Source organism: Vulpes vulpes, chromosome 6 (assembly GCF_048418805.1).
Source record: "Vulpes vulpes isolate BD-2025 chromosome 6, VulVul3, whole genome shotgun sequence".
NCBI classification, from domain to species: domain Eukaryota; kingdom Metazoa; phylum Chordata; class Mammalia; order Carnivora; family Canidae; genus Vulpes; species Vulpes vulpes.
This window is the reverse complement of record NC_132785.1, coordinates 109104391-109128191: the sequence shown is the minus strand read 5'-3', so window position 1 is coordinate 109128191 and position 23801 is coordinate 109104391. Positions and strand designations below refer to the sequence as shown.

Below are 23801 nucleotides of genomic sequence, written 5' to 3'. Positions count from 1 at the left end.
AAGAGGGAGGAAGAAACACAGTATTAGGGGCAGCCTTCTGCTGGGGCCATTGCTAACTCCTCCCAGGTAGGGAGGTCAGAAATCCTCATCCTCATTGCCATTGTGAGTGGTGTTCTCAGAAAAGAGTTTCTGTCAAAGAAAGACTCCAAAATAAACATTTTAACCATTTATTAGCCATACACACTGCCCTCTGATCCCCTTAGCCCTGCCCTGGAAACACAGGCCCTAGAAAGCATTACTCCCAGGTCAGAACTGTCTACCTCCCTCTCAAGCATTGACCTATTGACCTACAGGATCAGCAGAACTGCTGGACACTTTCCATCTCCTTCTGATGACCTGTCCCCTCTCCAGATTGCCTCAGGTCCCTCACCCCTAACATCACTCCTCCTGTGGACGCTTCCTCTTTTCTTTTCCCATTCCTCTGTCCACTCTCACTTCAGATCCAATGTAACACAAAATCTTAACATCTGGGCTGCCTGGGTGGCTGAGACAGTTGAGCATCTCTCTTCAGCTCAAGTCATGGTCCCAGGGTCCTGGGATCAAATCCCACATCGGGCTCCCTGCTCAACAGGGAGTCTGCTTCTCCCTCGGCACTTCCTTGCTGCTTGTGATCTCTTCTTCCTCACTCTCTCTTTCAAATAAATAAATAGAAATTTTTTTTTAAAAAAAAAATCTTATATCTGAAACCAGAAAGGACCCTAAGGGGTAGGTAGCTGACTCTCCTAACTCATCAATTTATCCAACTAATAAATGAAGAACCTAAAATTTACTGTATGAATCCATGAGGCCATTGGTCCAAAGCTATACAATGAATTAGTAGCTGAGACTGGAACTGACCCAAAGGAGAAAGGACCCTCCTGCCCTCCATCCATAATAACAATGGCAATGATGATGATGATGGTGGTGGTGAGGATGACGAAGAGGATGATGGTGAGGAGGGAGATGGCAACAGCACATACTTAAGTATTAGACACTGTTGTAAGTACCTTACAATCCTCATAGCAAGGTAAGTAATATTATCATCCCCATTTTATAGATGATCCTGGAGACCCAAGATGGAGTCCCTCGTCGGGCTCCCTGCATGGAGCCTGCTTCTCCCTCTGCCTGTGTCTCTGCCTCTCTCTCTCTCACTCTGTGTCTCTCATGAATAAATAAAATCTTTTAAAAAATTAAAAAATAAAAAACAAATGCAGAAGTCATTTATGATGCCTACCAGAGGTCTTTTGAATTTTAACTAATTTGGGGGCTCACAAGACCATCACTGACACACTTGACATTAGATACACTTAGAAGACTCAACTCTCGAGCAAGGCAGCCTCAGGAGTTCTTCTTCCATGAACCCCAGACCATGGAGCCATCCAGAAGCCATCCTCTTTGGCCCCATGGTGATGGCATAGGTGCAGGGAAATGTGAGTATGGCAACCACCCTCCTTTAATACCTCACAGGAGCTACTATTGCTTGTAGGGTCTCCACAGGCATAGCGCCCAGAGGCCCCAGACAGGACAGGCCAGTGAAAAGAGTTATAATTCTCAGAGAAGCACAAAGAATGGCCTCCTACCAGATATGAAAAGGTCCCCCAGTCCAGATAGTCATTTTTATCACAAGGTCATTTTTATCATATGCACTGTTGCCTAAATGCAGTTCACTTGCTCCCTTTATCACATTCCCAGAGGAATGAGACACAAAGTTAAGTGAAGGAAAGCATAAAAATGCAGATTCCTGGGGTGTCTGGGTGGCTCAGTCAGTTAAGCGTCTGCCTTTGGCTCAGGTCATGAGCCCAGAGTCCTAGGATTGAGCCCCACATTGGGCTCCCTGCTGAGCAGGAGCCTACCTCTCCCACTCCTTCTGCCTGCCACTCCCTCTGCCTGTGTTCTGTGTGTGTGTGTGTGTGTGTGTGTGTGTCAAATGAATAAATAAAATCTAAAAAGAAGAAAGAAAGAAAGAAAAGAAAGAAAGAAAGAAAGAAAGAAGAGAAAGAAAGAAAGAAAGAAAGAAAGAAAGAAAGAAAGAAAGAGAAAGAAAAGGAAAGAAAGAAAGAAAGAAAGAGAGAAAGAAAGAAAAAGAAAGAAAGAAAGAAAGAAAGAAAGAAAGAAAGAAAGAAAGAAAGAAAGAAAGAAAGAAAGAAAGAGAGAGAGATTCCTGGGCTCTACCCTGGGTCTATTAAAACTGATTCTCCTGAAATGGAGCTAGGAATCTGCAATTGAAAATTAACAACAACAGGTGCCTGGGTGGCTCAGTCAGTTGAGCATCAGACTCGATTTCAGCTCAGGCCATGATCTCGAGGTCATGAGATTGAGCCCCATATTGGGCTTCAAGCTTAGTAGGGAGTCTCCTTGTCCCTTTCCCTCCCCCTCTGCCCCTTTCCCCAGTTGCTCCTATGCATGCTCTCCTTCTGTTTCTATCTTGAATGAATGAATGAATGAATGAATGAATGAATGAATGAATGAAATCTTTATAAACAACAACAGTGGGACCAGAGTGGCTCAGTCAGTTAAGTGCCCAATCTTGATTTCAGCTCAGGTCTTGATCTCAGTGTCTTGATTTCAAGCCATGCACTGGGCTCCACATTGGGTGTTGAGCCTACTTAAAAAACAACAACAAAACCCTATCATTTCTTAGATTCATTAGTTTGGAAATAAATGGCCTTGGGAATCCGGAAGATCAAAGACCAGGCCTAGGCTCCCAGGTGTTGGGGTTAACATGGTGGCCACTAGGATGGGAAGGGGCTTTAAGACCATGAGAATGACCCATAACACATCTACTTTAGAGGTGCTCAACCCTGCTGCAAACCAGAATTACCTGGAATGCCTTTTAAGAGCATATTCCCAGGCCCTCATCCAGACTTTCTGAATCTGAATTTCTAGAAGAAAGGCAGAGAGAAATCCAGGCACATACTCAACCAAGTACCCCAGGGGATTCTATCATCAGGCAAGCTTGGGAAACAGTGATCTCAGATCCTATCTCTGGGTTCTGGATACTGTGTTCATTTCCCTCGTGTCGTTCCTGAACTTGTTGTAAACGCTGGTTTTAAAAGGCCAGCCTCATCTCAGCAAAGCTCCAAGGAATCATGAGAAGGATATTATGCTCACTCTCAAGCAGGATCTGAGAGGGGCCATAAATCATCCTCCCTAAACCCATGGGGGATGGGCAGTAGTAAAGCTCTTGAGAACCCCAAGGGAAGGTGATAATCTTCTGAGTTTGGATGCCAACACTAGAAAATTATTTAGAAGCATAGCTGAAGGCAAGGCTGGGGGGTAGCATGGAAAAGTATTCCCTTTGAGGACAATCTCTAAAAACACTTTTTTCAACATGGCAATCATTGTGCCACTGATGATAAGGAAGCAGAGAAGACCATGTGAAACAAGGCCACAGGAGTCAAGGAGAAGGTAGCCAAAGAAAGGTTATTCTCTTACCCCATCCCACCTGCACTACTGTGATACACATCCTAAGGCCTTGCCCTGCCTCCAGACTCTAGCAGACCTATGGAGAAGCTGGTTCCAGCCCTGGGTCTTCCTGCATTGCCAAACCTGGAGAAGTGAGGGTATTTTGCTAGAGGAGGAGGCATTTTCTTATACCTGTGATATTTCAGCAACATCAAACACAAATCCCATCTCTACCCACTCCCCTCTAAGTTGGGCTGCCAGATGTAGGAGAAAAACAAACAAACAAAAAAAACATATTCAATTTCATTTGAATTTCAGGTAACAATTTTTTAGCATAAATATGCCCCTAAATACTTCATGGGACATGTTTATGCTGAAAAGAATGTGCTGTTTACCTGAAATTCAAATTAAGCTAGGTAGCCCCCTATTTTATCTCTCAAAACTACCTCTGAGGGTATGATCAGAGATCTACAGGAAAAAGTCCCTGAAATTCCTCCAAAGCCCTCACCAGGCTCTGCTCTGGGCAGCTGACTCAGCGGCTTGGAGAAGCACTTTGAAAGCCACTATGAAGACAATACTGGACATCCCATCAGTGACATGGGAGCTACTCCCTACTTGGCGAAATCCAGTTCAGACCAAGGAAAGAATGAAAGAAAATCAGCAAGTTTACCAACACAGCAGCATATGGATTCATGCATGATCTATTTACAACTACTTTAAAAGCTTTCATTTCAACTCAGAGTACTCCAATGGGAAGCAAATTTGATTATTTTCTGAGATTCTTTTTCATGGGCACAGGGTGGGTGAAGAAGGTATCTCAGTAATTGGCACAGCTGACATTAAAACTCAGACCCCTTATTCCTTATGTGCCAACTCTGGATTCACCACTCTAGCATTCAAGGCTCTTACTCCCAGACATGCTCACCCATGTCCAGCAAACATGCCCATTAAATGCTATCATCTGCTTGATCCAAGCTACACGCTCTTGTGCATATAATTCAGAGGAAAATATGCATATAATAGGTATAACAAAAAATTTGAACCATTTCCTTCTTCAAAGCCAACCTAAAACTACAGGAAGGATGGAGGACATTCTAGAGGGCTTCAAAGTATCTAGTTGAATTTACAGAGGGTTTTGTTTTATTTGTAAATTGGAGCAAACATTTAATTTGGAAGAGAGCAGAGATTATTAGCTGGACTGAGTCCCAAACACTGCCCTTACATGACCTATTAGCCTTAGAGAGACATGCTAAAGTCAAGACCCCATTGTTTCCAAATCCCAAAGTTGGCTGGTCAATATAAGTTGACCCTGCTTCAAAACCCCCGGAACTCGGCTCCGTGCACCTGGTGCGGTGGGGCAGGGTCGTGGGCTAGTCATGGCATCCCTGTCTCGGAGACTGCAGACCAAACCAGTCATTACTTGTTTCAAGAGCATCCTCTTGATCTACACTTTCATCTTCTGGATCACTGGTGTAATCCTTCTTGCCGTTGGCATTTGGGGCAAGGTGAGCCTAGATAATTATTTTTCCCTTTTAAATGAGAAGGCCACCAATGTCCCCTTTGTGCTCATTGGCACTGGCACTGTCATCATTCTTTTGGGCACCTTTGGCTGTTTTGCTACCTGCTGAGCTTCTGCATGGATGCTAAAACTGTATGCAATGTTTCTGACTCTCATTTTTTTGGTTGAATTGGTCGCTGCCATCGTAGGATTTGTTTTCAGACATGAGATTAGGAAAAGCTTTAAGAATAATTATGAAAAAACTTTAAAGCAGTATAACTCTACGGGAGATTATAGAAGCGATGCAGTAGACAAGATTCAAAATACATTACACTGTTGTGGTGTCACCGACTATAGAGACAATATTAGTATCCCCTCCAAGGGATACTAACTATTACTCAGTAAAAGGATTTCCCAAGAGTTGCTGTAAACTTGAAAATTGTTCTCCACAGAGAGATGCAGATAAAGTAAACAATGAAGGTTGTTTTATAAAGATGATGACCATTATAGAGTCAGAAATGGGAGTGGTTGCAGGAATTTCTTTTGGAGTTGCTTGCTTTCAGCTGGTTGGAATCTTTCTAGCCTACTGCCTCCCTCACGCCATAACTAATAACCAGTGTGAGATAGTGTAATCATCAAACCACGGGCTTACTATTGTTCAGCTTTAAGGACATTTACATTCCCCCCCTGTGAGCTATGAGATTGCCTGGATGGAAGGTTGCCTAATACTACTTACGATAGACCAAAAAATTCCATCAATAATAGTCTGATTCAATCAAGACATTTGTGTAGGTCCACCTTTTGTCCCATTGGTGTTAATCATTGAAACCCCTGTATCACTGTGAAACACTGGAAGAGCTAATAAATTATAAATGAAGCGCAAACAAAACAAAACAAAACAAAACAAAAAAACAACAACAACAACAACAACAACAACAACAAAAACCCACCAGAACTCTAGATCTGCATCTTAGGAGAAGGCAACTCCCAGGCAACTGGTCTGGAGGACTAAATCTGAGGAAATATATACTCCCCTAGGTAGACCCAAGACTACTCAGACAAGTGGGGCTAAAAGACTTCTGTCTCTGTCTCTAAGATGTTCCTTTCTGCATGGGAAAGCAAAAGTGGCACGCTGGTTAGGAAGATGGGCTTTGGCATCAGAGAGAAGTTTAAATTCAAGCTCTGTTGCTTGCTAGCTGTCCAGTTGTGAGCAAGGAACTAAAAAGAGCCTCAGCTTCCTTGTATATAAAATGGAGTAAGTTAAGAACTTACATCATGGTATTGTTTTGAAGATTAAATGTGATCATGCCTGTGAAGCACTTAACATGGTACCTGACACACAGTAATGGCTCAATAAAATTCTTTCCAAGTCTATGATTAAGCCAAAAAATAATTTCCTTGTTGGCCAAGAGTTTTGTCACTAATCCCAATTATCTATCATGAAAAAAGGCTTGCAGTTTTCTGACTATAATAAATATATGCAAATATCAGATAAATTTAACTCTCTCATTGGAATAAACCCAGGCCTTTGAAAAACATTAATAAATTCTATCTGTACAATGGAGTCAAATGCTTCTAGAGGCTCAGAGGCAAATTATCTTTCTGGCTAGTGCTATCGCAATTTAAATGACAATTTACTTCCATCCTTTCTCTCCTCACCTTCTGGGACTCCCATTATGCATATGTTGGTTTGCTTTATGGTTTCCCACAGATCTCAGGGGCTCTGCTTATTTTTCCTAATTCCTTATTTTTTCCATTCCTCAGGATAATTTCATTTAATCTATCTTCAAATTCACTGATTCTTTCTGCTGCCAGCTCAAACTAATTTTGAGCCCTCCTGTGAGTTTTTCATTGCAGTTAGTGTTATTTTCAATTCCAGAATTTCTATTTGGTTTTTTCTTATTCCTGTCTTTATTGACATTCTCTATTTGGTAAGACATTATTCTGCACCATTTTTTCATTCTTTAGGCATGGTTTCTTTGGTTCTTTGAACATATTTATATTGTTGATTCATAATCTTTATTATGGGGCACCTGGGTGGCTTAGTGATTGAGGGTCACAGATCGTGATCCCAGAGAACCTGGAATCGAGTCCCACATCAGGCTCCCAATGGAGCCTGTTTCTCCCTCCGCCTATGTCTCTGTCTCTCTGTGTGTGTCTCTCATGAATAAATAAATAAAATCTGGGGAAAAAATCTTTATTATGTCCAACATCTGGGCCTCCTCAGAAACATTAAGAAACATTAAGTGCTTTTTCCCCCTTGTGTCTGAGTCCTACTTTTCTATTTCTTTGCGTGTCTCATAATCTTTTGGGAAATTTGGACATTTTAAATACCATATCAACTCTGGAAATGAGATTCTCTTCCTTCCCCAGAATTTGTTGCTGTTGCTGCTGTTTGTTTAGTGACTTTCCTGGACTCATTTTGTCAAGTTCTTTGTCATGTGTAGCCATTGAAGCTGCTACTCCATCAGTTAGTGGTGAGGTAATGATTAGGTAGAGATTTCCTTAAGTACCTTAAACCAATAAGTCTCCACCTTTGCTAAGGGTGTTCTCTGTGTGCAGGTTGAGGCTCTCCTTCAATGCTCCAGCAGGCAGATGTTAACTCTGCCTTAGCCTTCATTTCCTCCTTGTGCAGAGCCTCGAGGCCAGCCAGAGGTGACAGTTTAGCACTTTCTCAGGTCTCTCCTGGTCATGTGCATGTGGACTTCTAGATTCCTAAAAATATATCAGAGCTTTTCAAAGCCCTATGGCCTTCTCAGTCTCTAGATTTTTGTTTCAAGACTTTTGGCCAGCTTCCCATTTACCCCAACTGATATTACTACCTTAGGCAGCTACAATGGTAAGCAGTGATTGTTTTCAACAAATGTCCTGGAAATAGTGCTTTTCCCACAGAGCAGGCTCTGAGTAGGTTAGATAAAAGCAGGTCTTCTGAATGGGGGCTCTTCTAGGGAACTGTCAAATATCAAATAATGACCTAGGAATGGAGCTTTTGGGGGAGCTCCAAAATTATTTTTGCCCCATCCGGTCGCTGGGAGGCTGCTGGTTTTCACAAGTATCATAGCTGTGAGGCTGCCGTTTTTCACAACCACCATGGCTGCTAGGCTGCTGGTTGTCAAGGCTACCACAGAGACTGGGAGAAGGCAGATCAGAATAGGGCAAGTTAAAACACAAAGCTCACTGTTCTTGACATTATTCAGCCATTTTTTTTTCTTGAACAAATGTCCCCTGGATTGTTGCAAACCTTTGTTTAAGACTTCTGAAAATTTGATTTTAACAATGTTTGCCAGTGTACTTGTTTTATGGAAGAACAAATTATCCAAGGTCCTCACTCCAAAAGTGCTTCCTTATTTATTTGCTTTGTTATCATTTAACCAAACAGATGAATGTTCAGAAGTACAGCAATAAAATCACTCTGCCAAATTAAAGACCATATAAGTAACCAGCCATGCAAGAGGGGAAGAGGAGGAGTTGCTTTGCTCCCCTGCCTCTATAAAGGGATCATTGCCCAGTTATCACCACTGTCATCATTCTTATCCATAGAAAATATTTATTAAGCACTCATCTGCCCTAGAATCCCAAGGTAGGCCTCAAATACCCTGATGTCAGATGCAATAAGATTTATGGTGTTCGAAGGTCAATGAACTTGAGATATTCAACTCAAGGAAGAATGAAAGTTCTTGGAGCCATAGAATCCTGAGTCTGAAAGGAATTCCAAAGATCATCTAGTTTTACTAGCTTTATCCATCTATGTAGCCTGATATTCTCCATAATATCCCCATTAAATGGTTGTTCCCATCTACACTTGAATGGGACACTCAAGTGTACTGATGGGCAATTCACATAACTTCTTTAGTTGGACATCTTAAGTATTGGAACCTGTCTTTATATTGTGGGTGCATGCAGAGACATATTTAGAACTGAAAAGCTGGAGAGAATGAGAAATGGAGACCTGAGACCTTGAAGACTAATCTGCTCATTCAGCACTTTTCCAGGTGAGAGGTCACTTATTTCTGTGAATGCCTGAAAACTAGGTGTGTCCCTTTACTGTGGATGATACTACCTCTTATCCAGAGCCTCAGCAGATAAACACTTTAATTTAGATAAGGAGCATGATAAGCCTAACATGAAACTCTGGCACAATCCTTGAAAGTGGTACAGGCATTTTGGAGTTAGATAAAACTGTATTTGAATCCTGGCTCTGCCAATTCAAAGCTGTGTGTTCTTCAGCTAGTTGCTTAACCTGTCTTGATTTTCAGTTTTCTCATCTGTTAAACAGGGATAACTATAGTACCTACCTCACATGGGCATGATGAGAGTTAAGTAAGTAAAATCATACATGAAAAGTCTTGGCACGTAATAAATGCTATTGTTATTATAAAATACAAAAGTTTGTGAACCTACAGAAAACAAGGTTTAGCCAACTGGGGTTTCACCAAGCATAAGTTATATCAAACCAACTTCATTTCTTTTCTTCTTATGGTTACTAACCATGTTACACAACTGTTGACTCTTGATTTTTAAACAAACTACCTGCCACCTGAATGGCTTAGTTTGTTGAGTGTCTGACTCTTGGTTTCAGCTTGGGTCATGATCTGGAGATCATAGGATTGAGCCCTGTGTCAGACTCCACACTCAGCAGGGAGTCTGCTTTCCGCTCTCCGTCTCCCTCTGCTCTTCCCCCATGGCTTGTGTACCCTCTCTCTCTCCCTCTCTAAAATAAGTAAAACAAATTCTTCAAAAAAAAATAAAAATAAACTTAACTAGTAGATTAAATGATCAAATGTAGGCTGGAGACCAATATAGCTAGGTGGGTCTGTTAAGACACTCTTTACTGGAATGCGATAGGGCTCTGCCCTTGCCCTCATCTGGGTCAACATTCTTATTAAAGGCTGGAAAGAAGCTGCAGGAAACACCACATTGGGAAAGTAAGCCAATATACTAGCATAAATATGTAAATGTATCTTACCAAAAGCCAAAAAAGTAAAATGAAAGAGGGTCGTGCATTCAGGTAAAAAAGCAGTTAGTGTTACAAGATGATAGAACATTGGTTGAAGAGTGGTTACAAGACTCATATGAACTCATTCATTCATTCATTCATTCACTAAATAACTGTTAGAGTGTCCAGTCCAGGCTTTATAGCTCCTAGGGAGCTATAAAGATGAAAAGTCATAGATCCCCATTCTTGGGACATTCACAGTCTAGGGGGAAGACAGACCTGGAAATGTTGGTTTTTTTTTTGTTTTGTTTTGTTTTTTTAATGGTGTTAAGATGTACCAGGATCAGCACAATAAAAGAGATAAAGGTCACTTTTACAGTAGTGACACTCAGATGAGACTTGAAGGATCAGCAGATATTTGTCAAACAACCTGATATGGGAAGGAATGGTTTTCTAGGTGAACTTTACAGAACATGCAAAGGTCCTAAGGCACAGCTGACTCTTCTGGTTGACCCCGAGAATGGCTTTACATACACATTTGGGATTTGGAAAAAGTAAGACACACAGACACATCAGATCTCTTTCTCACATTCCCAATTTAAATACACTCCTGGACACATGGATACCTTACCGTAGGTGATGACTAGCAGCACAAAGTTGAGGTTTTTGAAGAGCCGGACAATGGAACTGAAGTATGAAGCATCAGGGGATGCCAAGGCATAGCTCAAGGACTGGGCTCTGCTGGGGGGATGTTTAGGCTTCTCCTTGAATACTGAAAGGAAAGAAACAGAGAGATCAATGCAAATCCCCATGGCCCCACCCCTGCAGAGCTGACATATGGACAAGAGCTGGCTCCCTCATCTGAGAAAAAATTAAGACCCAAAAAGGAAATATTAATTCTTCAATTAAATCCTTCAACACTTCCTTTCTTGAAGCTGCTTCTCACCATCTGTGGCTGAGTGAGTGGTCCTTTAATTACTTTTTCTTCATGGCCTGTAGATGGCTGCACTCCCTGGGCCTCCCAGGCAGTGTTCAAGGATCAAGGAGTCCCATAATAAATCAGCAAAAAACATACTGCACAGTGGTACTGAATATGCTGAATTCAGTACTGCATAGTGAAAATAACATAATAGTAATACATAGATAGAAAGGAAGTGAGAGCTGAGGCTTTGGGACGAGCGAGCCCAGTCAATGGCTTAGCACCAGAGCTCCTCCTAGAAGGGAGTGTTGTCCACGCTCAGCTGAGAACCTGGCACGTGGCAGCCAGGAAATATTCCCTGAATAAGTGACAAGATCTTCTATTGAAAAACCTCAAGTCCACTGCTAGTTTGTCAAAATCTGACTCTCATGTCTGCCTCAGGAAGAGACAAGAGGATTAACACATACCCCTACAGGAGTAGGCACTGCGATATGAAGGACTGGGGAGGGGCCGTGGGAAAACCATTCATTTTATGTTTGATTTTCAGCACAGTTGGTACAATCAATTTGATGGCATTGCTCTCTGTTCAGTTTCTGGGGGCAGAGAAGTGTAACCAGTTGTTTGGCTAAATTGGCCTCCCAGTTGGGTCCAGGCAAGCTCCATGTAACCTTCTCCACACACCACAAGAATGCTCCTGAAAGGTCAATAGGCTGTCTCTAGTTGGAGGAAGCTCTGGAAATGAGGTTTACTTCTCTTGAAGATCAAAGGGGCCCCCCACCCAGAAAACCTTCCAGCCCTAACCTCAGAGCCCTGCTTCTTCCTTTTCCAGAAATAGTCCTGGATCACTTCCTGCCGCTAGAAACCATTCATACATTGTCTTGCCCATTCACCTCCCCTTGCAGCAGGGGAAAGAAAGCAAGGCAAGAGGTGATATATCTTGGATTTGTTCAAGGACCTGGCCACCACAAATCAGAATTCAGATCAGATTTTTCAGTTTTTTACTCAATAAGCCACTCTTTGGCTTGATAATAAAATGTCAAAATATAGAAATGTCCTATCTTTGGAGTTTCAAATGCAAAGAAACAGGCCCTCATCATCTGCTACAAACACAAACATTTGAAGCTAGGCACATGACAATTTGAAACTTAAAGTTTGGTTGAATAAAAGGGTCTCTGGGCAGACAGTTCTTTCCTGCCACTATCCATTGCTCCGTAGCTTCTCACCTTCCCAGAAACAGCAAGTTCTCTGCCCAAGATATCCAGCCAGCTTTGAAAAGCCATCAGCCTGTCTCATCTTGGACCCCAGATGAGAGAGAGAATGCTTCAGTGAGAAAGCTGAATGAGGTACACAATCATAAAACTGTTTTGTCTCTGGAGGTGAGGATGGCAGGGAAGAATGAAACCTTTACCACATAAGGTAGAATGTTGGGAGGAAAGCTGGTTAACCTTTAAAGACAAATGACTAACTGAAAATGAAAGCCCCTACTATCCTGTTTCTGAATTTATCACAGCACATGTACTATCACTCAGATAATAAAAGAGGATATAAAATATATTAACCAATATCTCAATGATTAAATGTACATGCACATCAAATTAATAGTAGTTATCTAAGATTGGTGGTTGGGATTAACTGGTACCATCTAAATTAATGGGGGTTTTTTATTTTAATTATTTATTTAATTAATTTCTTTAAGTAACCTCTACCCCCTACATGAGGCTCAAACTCATGACCCCTGAGATCAAGAGTTGCATGCTCTACCAACTGAGCCAGCCAGGCACCCTTGTTATTCTTTTCATTATGCTTTTTTTTGTATTTTCTAGATTTTTCCATAATGAGCATATATTTCTCTTATGATTTTTTATAAAAAGCCTCAAAAAATGTGGTCCCCAAGTGTTCTCAGATGAATCTATGAGAGTATTAACGTTTGTGGGTCAATTCAGTTTTATTTTGTTTTGTTCCAGAAATTTAAAGTATGGAGCTAGAAGGGTTAGGCAAGCTCTGCCACTTACTAGTTATCTGATCTCGAATGATTCACTTAACTCCTCTTAAGTCTCGTTTTCTTCTTTGTTAAATGAAATTGATGGCGATAATTTCATTCAAGATTCAAGGAGATTAGGAATGCTTAGCACAGTGCCTCTGATATATATCATAAGCACTCACTGGGGTTTCATTAAGGGGATCAACAGCTTGTCCACTAATTCTAATAAGGTTTTATTGGGGAATTGGTTAATTGCAATTAAATCTTTACTTAGCAGCTAACAAATTACACAAGACCAGCTAGCACTGTATTGGCTAAGACACGTCAAGACCATTAGAAGCCTGGCCTCCAGTTTCTATAAATGTCCATGGTATTCTAAGGCCATGTTCGCAAGGTCCCCACCCAAGTCAGCAGAACCTCCCTGCCTCCTGGCCCCCCATCAGTCTACTAATGACCTTACCGATGATGACAAGGATGAAAAGCAGAGTGGCCACGCCTCCTATTATGTAAAACATGATGCTGATGTGGTAGGCAAGCTTGTCCCGGTCTTCGATGTTGGGTACCAAAACAGGAGGGACCAAGAACCCAATTGCAATTCCAAGCTACAGAAGACAGAGACAATCAATCACAGTTTCCAACAGCCAAGAAATGACAGCACAAATTTAAAGAGACTCCTGATAAGAAACATAAACCCTATCTTCCAGCCCTTCTTAAACCCAAACAGGGATTGTTCCCCTTCTCAAAACACCAGAGAGATCTTACTTTTCCTTGACAACTCAACTCTTTCTTGATTAACAACATACCCCTGACCACCCTAACTATCAATACCTACTGAAAAACATTATAGTTGGCGTTCTCAATGCAGGCTGGCTCTTCTCTAGCTGCAGACTAATGAACAATGGTTTTCATACTTCCATCTCTAGATTAGAATAAAACAATGTTGGTTTTCTTTTTCCACTGAATTTTTCATTTTGCTGGATATGTTAACCTGGAGCTGAGAGACCAGCTAAGGGAAAAAGTCTACACCCTACAATCCCAAGAACTTGCATTCAGTAGATGAAAGCCTAAAGTTGTTACCCCATTCACAAATGTGAAAACTTAAGTTCATTGCATAGATAACTTTTACTTTACAAAGTATCTGTAGTGTGAAGTCACACGCTACAATGTAAATGTATATACACAAGACACGGGGACAGGAAAACTGGCTATAAACACAGGCACAGGCAGATACCAACAAACTAAAACATCTTGTATCTGCCTTAGAGTTCAAACTCCAGTGACCCAACAGATAATGTGACTTGGGTGTTTCCAAGGTCAGAAATGCCTTGATTCAGTAGTGACTAGCTGTGACACAACTCCCAAAAGCCCTTCTGCCACACATATATATTAAGGAAGAAGTTGGAAAACAGCCTGAGAATTCAGGTAAGCCTCAAATTGCAAAAGTAAAGGAAGATGAGTAAGTCTTTGCCTTAAGGTCCCACTTTTCCTTTATTGTACTTGAAAGGAACTGCAGGTAGAGAGCAAGTTGCTTTCATGCCACACTATAACACAATTCACTGGCTGCCCATCTGCTGACCACCTTGATTGCTTTCCCAGACTGCAAATTACAAACACTTGGGATGTTGGTTCTCAGCTCTGGAACAGTCACAAAAGTCATCATCAATAAGCTCAGTGTAGGGTTCCTCCAAATATGCCAATATATGAAAAATAAATGGAACAGATCTTTAAAGCATCTACTATGTGAAAAGTAACCTGCTAGATATTTTACCAAGGTACCAAGATGTATATGGCATGATTCTCACCTTCAAGGAGCTTTATAATCTAGTGGGGGCACGGAGTTTAAAACAAAGATACCAAAGATAACACAAATGGTGGTATTTGTGGGTTGAATTATAGAAAGTTACCGTTTTGAAAGTTCCCTTGTCATCATCTAGTACAACCTGATTATTAGAGAGTCAAATGGAGGGTAAATGAAATTAAGTTCTAGAAGGTAAGTCAGAGTCACAGGAGTTCTAACAGAGTTGAAATGAGAAAACAGATCTCCTAGCTTCTCAGGCCAGGACCTCCTCCACTGGGCCTGCCAAGGCTCTCCAGGGCTAAGAGGCCCAAGAAAGGGCCAAGTGAACAGGCTTCTCCAGAAAAGAATACATTTCATATCCGTGGAGCCTTATCTGATCCTGGCTCACAATGATTTGCCAGAATTGAGTCTAGCTTCTTAAGTGCTGATCTCCAAGACTTTAAGGGGTTAAATCCAGCCATAGACAAAGGGACAAACACAACTGGCATAGCTGGGAAACAGAACCCACTGCAGGTCATATCTGGCCTCCCTACATATTTTAGCGTTGGAGATCTAGATGTTAAACAGAACCTCAAAGGGTCCCTTTTCCAAGAATGTGGGAATATTTAGGATATCATCCAAAAAGGATATCATCCTTTTTTTACTCCCAAAAGGACCTTGACACAGGATAACCTAATCCCCATTAATCTTCTGCCTTGAAAAATATGTCCTCCCAGCTAGTTTTACACTACATGCCTGATCCCATTGGATCCACTACATGGACTCCATTCTCTGTCTATACCCTAGGGCTGTGTGCATGCTATTCCACCCGAAGTTCAGCACTGAAGCCTTCTCCAGTTAGAAGGATGCAGCAGTCAGATGTAGGGGCCTGTGGGGACCCGACCAGAGAGCAACACTGCTTCACACTACCCTCTCTTCAGGAGGAAATTGGCCTCCGAGGTACTCTCATGGTCAGAATGGAAAACAAAAACATAGGAATTGGACTGTCAACTGCTGCCTCTTTTTTGTTTTTTCAAGACATATTTGTTCCTGCTTCTTGAGAGCTATGTTCAGTGAGCGTTTACAGTTCTACTCAGCCTCTACTTCTTAAGTCTTGTCCCCTGGTAAGTGCTCAGTCATGTTAGCTGGTTGGACAAATGATGCACAATGCTGGAAAAATCTCAACTACACAAAGCTGGCAATATCACACAGATCCACGTTTTTTCTACAAAACACAGTGGAGTAAGGGCAGAGCAGTAAGGGCAAAAAAAAAAAAAATGTTTACAGGGGAGAATAGGGAGAAGGCTGGCTATTTCTTGAGCATCGACTATGTACCAGGTATCTAACAGAATTTATCTTTTTTCATTTAACCCAAGAATCTTTACAACAAATTTAAAAATGAGAAACACTGATGGTCTGTCCACACCTTGCCTAAGGTCACACAGGCAGCTAGCAGAAGCGCTGGCCGTCCTAAACCAGTTCTGACTCCAGAACCTAAGCTCACCCACCGCTCATCTCCCATGAAATGTTGGTAGTCAACACGGAAGCCTCTATTCTTACCCATTCAAGTTCTTTTTCTTTTTTTTTCCCCATTCAAGTTCTGTCATGAATTTTCTAGGACACTTCAAGGGTAAAAATCAGAGACCTGCAGCTCAACTCAGTACAAGATTAATTCAAAGAGATGGGAGGATGCTGCCCTGGGAGGGTGGTGCCGGCACCCTTCTTACCTTCACAAAAACAGGACCCAGGCCATGACTGAAAATGATTAAAATCTATTGCCAACTGGTTTGGTTTGGCTTACGTCCTAGCATTTGTCCTAGTTTTATCATCCTCAAAAAAATATTAATCCATGGGCAAAATACACAATACACAGTCAAACCAGTCCAGTCTTAGCTCTTCAGGAACTTACTCTTTAAAAAATTGCTTTTAACGTGGAATTAGATTCTCTTCATTTCTACAGAACCCATGGCAGTATTTCCAACATTGCCTGGAAAGGTCACCAGCCTTTCCAGGACCCCACTGTGATCCTTCAGGTCTGATATTCGTCCTGAGTAGCTGTATTTTCATATGTAGGCAATCCTTATCAGCCATCAGGGGAGCTTGGGTGACAGTTTAGGCAGTTCCACTCTGCAGCCAGTGATATTTGCAAACTGTGATTGGATTATGTCCTTCCTCTACTTGCTTTTAAACTAGGTAAACACATCCACAAAGTTGTGCAAAGGGGGGGGGGTCATCTGCCCCCGGTCAACTATTTACTCCCTGAGACCCTGCCACACTGGCCTCCTTTCTGTCTTTGAAATGTCCAAAGTGGGGCACCTGGGTGGCTCAGTCACTTAAGTGTCTGCCTTCACCTCAGCTCAGGTCATGATCCCAGGGTCCTAGGATAGAACTCTGCCTCACCTCCTTGGGCTTCCTGCTCAGCAAGGAGTCTGCTTCTTCCTCTCCCTCTGACCTGCCCCCTCCCCTGCTTGTGTACATGTGCTTGCCCTCTCTCTCTCTCTCTCAAATAAATAAATAAATAAATAAATAAATAAATAAATAAATAAATAAATAAAATCTTTTTTTAAATGTTCAAAGCACCTTCATGCCCAAGGACCACAGGTGATTTTGCACCAGCTTCCTCTGACCAGACTAGGATGCCTTCCTTACTCCATTTCCCTGAGTAAATGCAGATCTCCTTCAGTCCTGAGCACAATCCACTTGCTCCGGGAGGCTTTCTCTGATGTCTCATTCAAAGTCAGGCCCCACACAGGTAGTTTTATACTTGTAAGATTATTCAATTAACATCTGTCTCGCAAACCAGACTATAAATTCCACAAGGGCAGGGCTCACGTTTATCTCTAGAACCTAACACATAATACTAATCAGTAAAATGTACAGAGCTTTTCATGGAGTGTCTCCATACTCAAAACAACCCCAGAAAAAGATGTGTAGGTATAATATTGTCTCAGTTTTACAGATGATGAAACTGAAGTGCAGAAAAGTTAAATGGCTTACCCCAGATTACACAGCTATAGGCAACAGAGCTTGAATTTAAACAGTAGTTTTGGGGCAGCCCTGGTGGTGCAGCGGTTTAGCGCCGCCTGCAGCCCAGGGTGTAATCCTGGGGACCGGGGATCGAGTCCCACATTGGGCTCCTTGCATGGAGCCTGCTTCTCCCTCTGCCTGCTTCTCCCTCTGCCTGTGTCTCTGCCTGTGTGTGTGTGTGTGTGTGTCTCATGAATAAATAAATAAAATCTTAAAAAAATAAATAAACAGCAGTTTTTATTCAGTAGTTCTGAATCCAGAGCCATGAGTCTAATCACTATGGTTCACTTCACCCCAAAGAAGGTGTTTAACAAATATGTGATGAACACAAGGATGAAAACGCAGGCTGGGATATTCAATGTTCATATTCTATTTTATTTTTGCTCTTTCTGCAAACCCAAGGGTGACATCTAAACACTGTTGCAATCAGTGATCATGAGTACTTTCAGAACAAATGTCACAGTCAAAAACACATCAGTGCAGCCTAAGGGGTTTGGGTAACAGGAAAAAGCCATTACTTGTCATTCTTGCCTATTATGCATTTGGCAGAGCAAAGAGAAATCCAGAAAACCACCAGGCTGCATCCAAGAGGGTAAGATTTCCACATTTAATCCATTGCACAACACAATACATGTGTTATGTTGGCTCTAAGATCCACAGAACCACTATTCCCATCACCAACCACAATGGGGCATTCAATAACCCCCCCCCTTCATTTCTACAGAACCCATGGCACCGAGTCAGAACCATGGCACATAGCTGCCCTTCTAAATGGTGTGCGGCCATGAATATGCCCAGACCATTAAACAAGGACCCTAGGGCTTCCACAAAAGGCAGGGAGCTCTATGTCAACACCATGGTGAAGTCTTTGGTCCTAATGGAACAGGGGCAGACCACTGGTCCCCATCTGAATCCTTTGCTAGGATCCTTATCATCTGTCCCTGGCCATTGGTAAGGTGGACACTGTTCTTTTTGGTAGGATGCAACAACCCCAGCAAACAGGTTCCCACTCACCCAAACCTCTCCTCTGCCCACTCCTGCCCCAGGCATACCTGCTAGTCAGACAAAGATGAGCCCACTCAGCGCCAGGGCTGGGCCATTCCTGGGCCATTGCCTCATTCTTTTCCCCTGGGCATAGTCACCAGGTCAGAGCCAGGCATGTCTCTGGGATTTCAGGGCTCCTAGAAGCTGGCTCCCTGGAGCAAATGGTAAAAAAAAAAAAAAAAAATGTCCCCTAACTGGGTGGGCAGCTTTCTCTGCCACAGAGCCCCTAGGCTTGAAGTCTTACTTCAGACATAGTCTCCTTATGACCTAATGGAGGCTCACCTTGTTCCTCAAAGAATTCACATCTATGTTGTGTATATTTAAAAAGGAACTCCTCACTTTTCCTCCTCTCCACCTCAACAGTCCTGGAAGATATCATCACTCTAATACAGTGGTTAAGGGCTCAAGCTTTGGGTCAGAAAGATCTGAGTTCAAATCCCAGCTCTACCAATTATTATATGTCAGTTGAAAGTGGATTTACCACCTCATGCCCATTCCCTAATCCACAAAAGGAATATAGTATTACTTAGTTATACTATCTCACTCTCAGGGTTGTTCTGGGGTCTAAATTAGCTCCTTTGAAAGGACTGTGCAGCAGAAAGCTTCACACCTAAGGAGTGCTACAGGAACAGCTCTCCCCGCACCCTCTCATAGTAATGGCGGACATGGGAGGCTACCGGGCTTTGGAGGCATGGTCTGTTTAGGGCAGTTGGACAAATCACCCTCCCCAGTTCCTTCCTTGCTGCTCTTTCTCAGTTCTCTCAGTCACCCCCGACCCTGCACTCTCACACCCACTCTGTCCCTGACCTCTCCAAGCCTACTTGGAGCCTACTTTGAATGGGCGTCTATGAGCTCTCCTCCATGGCCCTGCGCCAGGCACTCAGGTGCTGCTCGTTCCTCAGCGCTGTGCTGGCCATGAAACCCCTGCTTGGGAACCACCAAGGAGTCAGCCTTCTCAGAGGGAGGAAGGAAGTCCAAACCCCTCAGCCTGCTGTTCTTGGCTTTCTTCACCTACTTTCAACTACCTTTCCAGTCCCATCTCCGCCTACTTCCTGCTGTGTCCCTGATACTCCAGCCAGATTGGACTTGGACGAGTCACGATTTCATTCTCTTCACGGTCTAGTTTCTACCTCTATGCAAGCAGCTTCCTTGTTTGGAAAGGACTCCCTCTTTTAATCTTTCAGAGCTCTTCTCAACAACAGCTCCTTTACTGGGTGTTCTCTGATTATCCTAGTGGGGAGAGATCTCCTTGCCCTAAACTCCTCTAATCCTTCCTTTGATGTTCTGAAATTTTTCTGACATTACTCTGGTGCCTGGTAAACAGAGCAGGGGCTCACTCAACAAATGGGTGTTGAATGAATGGGCTTCAGCTAACTGGCATGTCAGGAACAACACATCACTCCACTACCAGAATAGCTGTGAACCTAGACCTGGGGAAAGATGTCATTGGAAATAAATGCAAAGTTCTCACAGAAAGTTTGCTATTTTAAACCAAACCAAACAAACAAATGATTGAGGGCCCTTTGAATATTAGAGCCACACGAAAGATACATTGGCGTTCAATCTAGGTTTTCACACACTTAAAGTCCATCAATCCATGTGAGCAATCTTAAAGCGCACAGCACGATGCCACCCCCACAAGGGTATTTTTATATGATGAGTGATGAGATACACATGTGAACCTACACATCTCTATGTACACTAGAAATGGTCTTACTATCTAAAAATTAATCTGAGGCTAAGGTTCACAGAGTACCACAGTTAAAGTACCACCACAGGAAAAGCTAAACTACACAGACAAATGTCAGAAAATGTTACCACACAAAGGGTCATTTAAGTCCATGCAGAATTTTGGGCACTAAAATGTGCTAAAAAATGCAGTAGGCCTAATTTCCATCCCATAACTAAATATGCCCACATACTTATGGGGCTGTGTGGCTTGACCACGGGTGTCTTAGGCACAAATAGCATGGCCACTGTCAGGGAGGCCATCACTGAAGCTTTGTCTCCCAGGACCACATACACGTGGGGATTTATGTGCAACACTCAGAAGTGACTTCAATACTCATTGCCCATTCCCAATGTGGACTGGTGTGGTATTTAAACACCCCAAAAATGGTGCTATTGAAACACGTTTATACACTTCAATATGTCATTTAGACATCTCTTTACACCTACATCTGGGTAAAATGATGTAAACGGGTGCTCCAGGGTCCCAAATGTAAGGGACTAGGCCACAGTAAAGGCACTCTGCAGGAAAGCCACCTTTGAACTTGTGGAGGAGGCTCAGAGGGGCATCCTGGCATTGAGTCTGTGGATGCCTCCAAAAGAAGCAAGGAGGATGGGGTGGGTGTTAGGACACTGAAACACTGAAGCCAAACAACAGTTGAACTATTAAAGTGAGCTCCGGCCACCTAGGAATGCCAGGCAGCTCCCAGGAAATGCCATAGTAAGCAATAATGTGCACGCAACGCCCACTCATATGACTGTATTTTTGAAATTCCCAAATCCAAGCCCTTGGCTTCTTTTGAAAAGGCCAACTCAGGATTAGGAAGGTGGCAGACCCTCAGGAACAAAACAATCCCATTGATTTGGGAGGAAATCACTCACCAAAGGGGTTTATGGATTTAAAAGGCTAAGCTGAAGTCTCGAAGAATTTAGGGAGCAAGGTCACAGCGGTCACAGCTCATCAACTCAAGACTTCCTTAGGGCTCCCTCCCCACTCACAGGGTCTATCCTCAAATATATGATATGGCTTCTACTACCTGGACACTCTTGGACTTACTTCTTCAGTCCTTGAGGGGTGAGGGGGGAGATTAGGGAAATGCAGGAAGCAACAGCTACAGAAATTAGGATAGTTTGCTTCTTAGGGAAAAAAACAGTAATAGCAGCTGATATGTGGAGCTCACCATGCCAGGCCACCATGGCACTACCAAACATAATCTTTTAATCCTTATCTTAAAACTGAGCATTCAGTGGGGGGGGGGGGGGGGGGGGGGGATGTGAGGAAATGACATTTGAGTAGCTTACCCAAGGTCCTACAGCAATAAGTGATAAGGCTTGATGCCAAGCTCAGGCTCTCTGTACTAGAGTCTGTATTCCTAACCATTAGGTTAAATGATCAGGTCTTGGGTATTAGCCAAACTGGAAGTAAGAGTCTGGTGCATAAAGAGTCCCTACTGTGTGCTAGGCAGTGTGCTAAATGATTTTTCACATTATTTCATTTAATCCTTATGATAACCTCCTAAAGTTGCCATCATCATGTCTAACTTGGTTTTTATAGATGACAAAACATCTGTAATTTGCCCAAGGTTACTCAGCTTCTAATAGCAAGACTGAGATTCAAGCCCATGACTAGTTGACTCCAAATCCAATAAGTAGGGTGAATGTCACAGAAGTGACTGCCATCAAACACCTGATAATTCCTCCAGTCTTATATGTTCCATTCTATAATTCAAGCACCTCCCTCTGGGTCTAACTGTTGGAGGTGAGAGGTATCTCCAGACATAGTCCATTTTGTTTACTACTTAGACCCTATAGGATTTCTTATTCATATATGATACTTAGTTTTGATTTTTTTTTTCTAGACAGGGTGTTGTTGTCTTCCCAAATAGATCATTAGCACCTTGAGGACAGGGTTGTTGATTGATATCGCTTTGTTTGACCCTTCCCCACATGGCACTCAGAACAATGCCAAGGGAAAAGATGGTGCTTGGGAAATATCTTCTTTATTTTATTTTATTTATTTATTCATGAGACACACAGAGAGGCAAAGACATAGGCAGAGGGAGAAGCAGGCTCCCTAAAGGGAGCCCGATGTGGGACTCGATTCCAGGACCCTGGAATCACTCCCTGAGCCAAAGGCAGACACTCAACCACTGAGCCACCCAGGTGTCCTGGGAAATACCTTCTAAATAAAGAGATAATTCTTAGAATTGTGCAGCTCAGACCTAACTCAAGTATTTACAGCCACCTCTACAGCAAACAGGTTGGGCACAGTAGCAATTAGCTGTATTCTGAGAGTTTACCACCACAAGAAAGCAGATGTGAGGTGGAATGACAGAGTAGATCTCAAATTTAGGGCTCTGAAGATCAGACATGGAGGCCATTGGAATATGGGACTTCCCACCCTCAAACCTACACTCGGTGTAGATTGAGCACTATATGGTTGTACTGAAAAGAAAGGGAGGAGACAAAGAGCTCACATCACTAAGCTTATAAGCTATCTAATATACCTTGATCTTGACCTACAGCCTTGGTGCTGGGTTTCCTCCTCATCTTTGGGGGGTGCAATGTAGCTGAAGAGCAGAGGTACCCTAGGCTGTAAACAGAGAAGATGCTAAGTTTAGGGGAGGGGTTTGAGTGCTACAGGGAATTTTTTTAATGAAAAAAAAGGGGGAGTGATGCTGACAAAGGGCTTTCTTTCTTTCTTCTTTCTTTCTTTCTTTCTTTCTTTCTTTCTTTTTTTTTTTACCAGCCTCATATCTGTGCCTATTTTCAGTCATTGACTCAGGACACTCTTGGTACACACACTCCTTTTCCTCAGGGTTGGGGTTCCTCTTGACATTATCCTCCTGGTGACATCTACAAAGGGTCAGTCTAGGTTTATATGAGAGTAGACATAAAGCCTCCCCTGCCTTCCTCTCCACGAAAAGCCCAAGTCACTGCTGGCTTCACCATTCAAAGGTCCCTCCCTCTGCTGACAATGCTGATGGCCAAAGACTACAGGCTTCCATAACTCCCCCATGACTCAGTTGTGAAAGAAAAGAAACCAGGGGCAGCTTTTGAACCACCAGGCCAGTCAAAGTGGCAGAGCACAGACCTCACTTTCTCCTAGTTTTTCCCATTGGAAGTAGGCATGTGCACTGCTCTATTCAGCTGCTTTGGTGCTTTGCACCAACTCTGTCCCACATGCCCCCACACAGCAGCCAATGGATACACCTACTGTCCTGGGTACAGATGGTGGTAAAACAGTCCAAAGCACTTGCTGTCATCCCTAAAGGTAGTTCACATACAATCAATGTCACTACCCGTCCCAAATTTTCTTCTAAATCTAGCTGAACTTAGTGACAGCCTGCCCCTTCTGATTTCAGACCCAGGTGATTACTCACAGGGCAGGCCCTAGAAGAGTTACTACTTTCATGGGTTACCATGGAAAGACTCAGTTCCTCTTCCTTCAGGGTGTGCCTCCAGAAACAGACAGGGTGGGCCCAAGCAGCTCTTTCCTAGGAAGCC

The 23801-nt window shown here is 42.8% G+C and overlaps 1 protein-coding gene and 1 pseudogene across 1 annotated transcript in view; one reads left to right on the top strand and one right to left on the bottom strand.

Annotated features, from left to right (window-relative positions):
- Positions 1 to 23801, bottom strand: part of FLVCR2 (FLVCR choline and putative heme transporter 2) — a 52070-nt gene that overhangs the window by 12295 nt on the left and 15974 nt on the right. The window contains exons 2-3 of the mRNA XM_026008652.2: positions 13179 to 13320; positions 10450 to 10590 (exon numbers count right to left, since the gene is read on the bottom strand). Of these exons, the coding sequence (XP_025864437.1) occupies positions 10450 to 10590; positions 13179 to 13320 (283 nt within the window). The remainder of the gene's footprint in view (positions 1 to 10449; positions 10591 to 13178; positions 13321 to 23801) is intronic.
- Positions 4728 to 5756, top strand: LOC112927300 (tetraspanin-6 pseudogene; annotated as a pseudogene).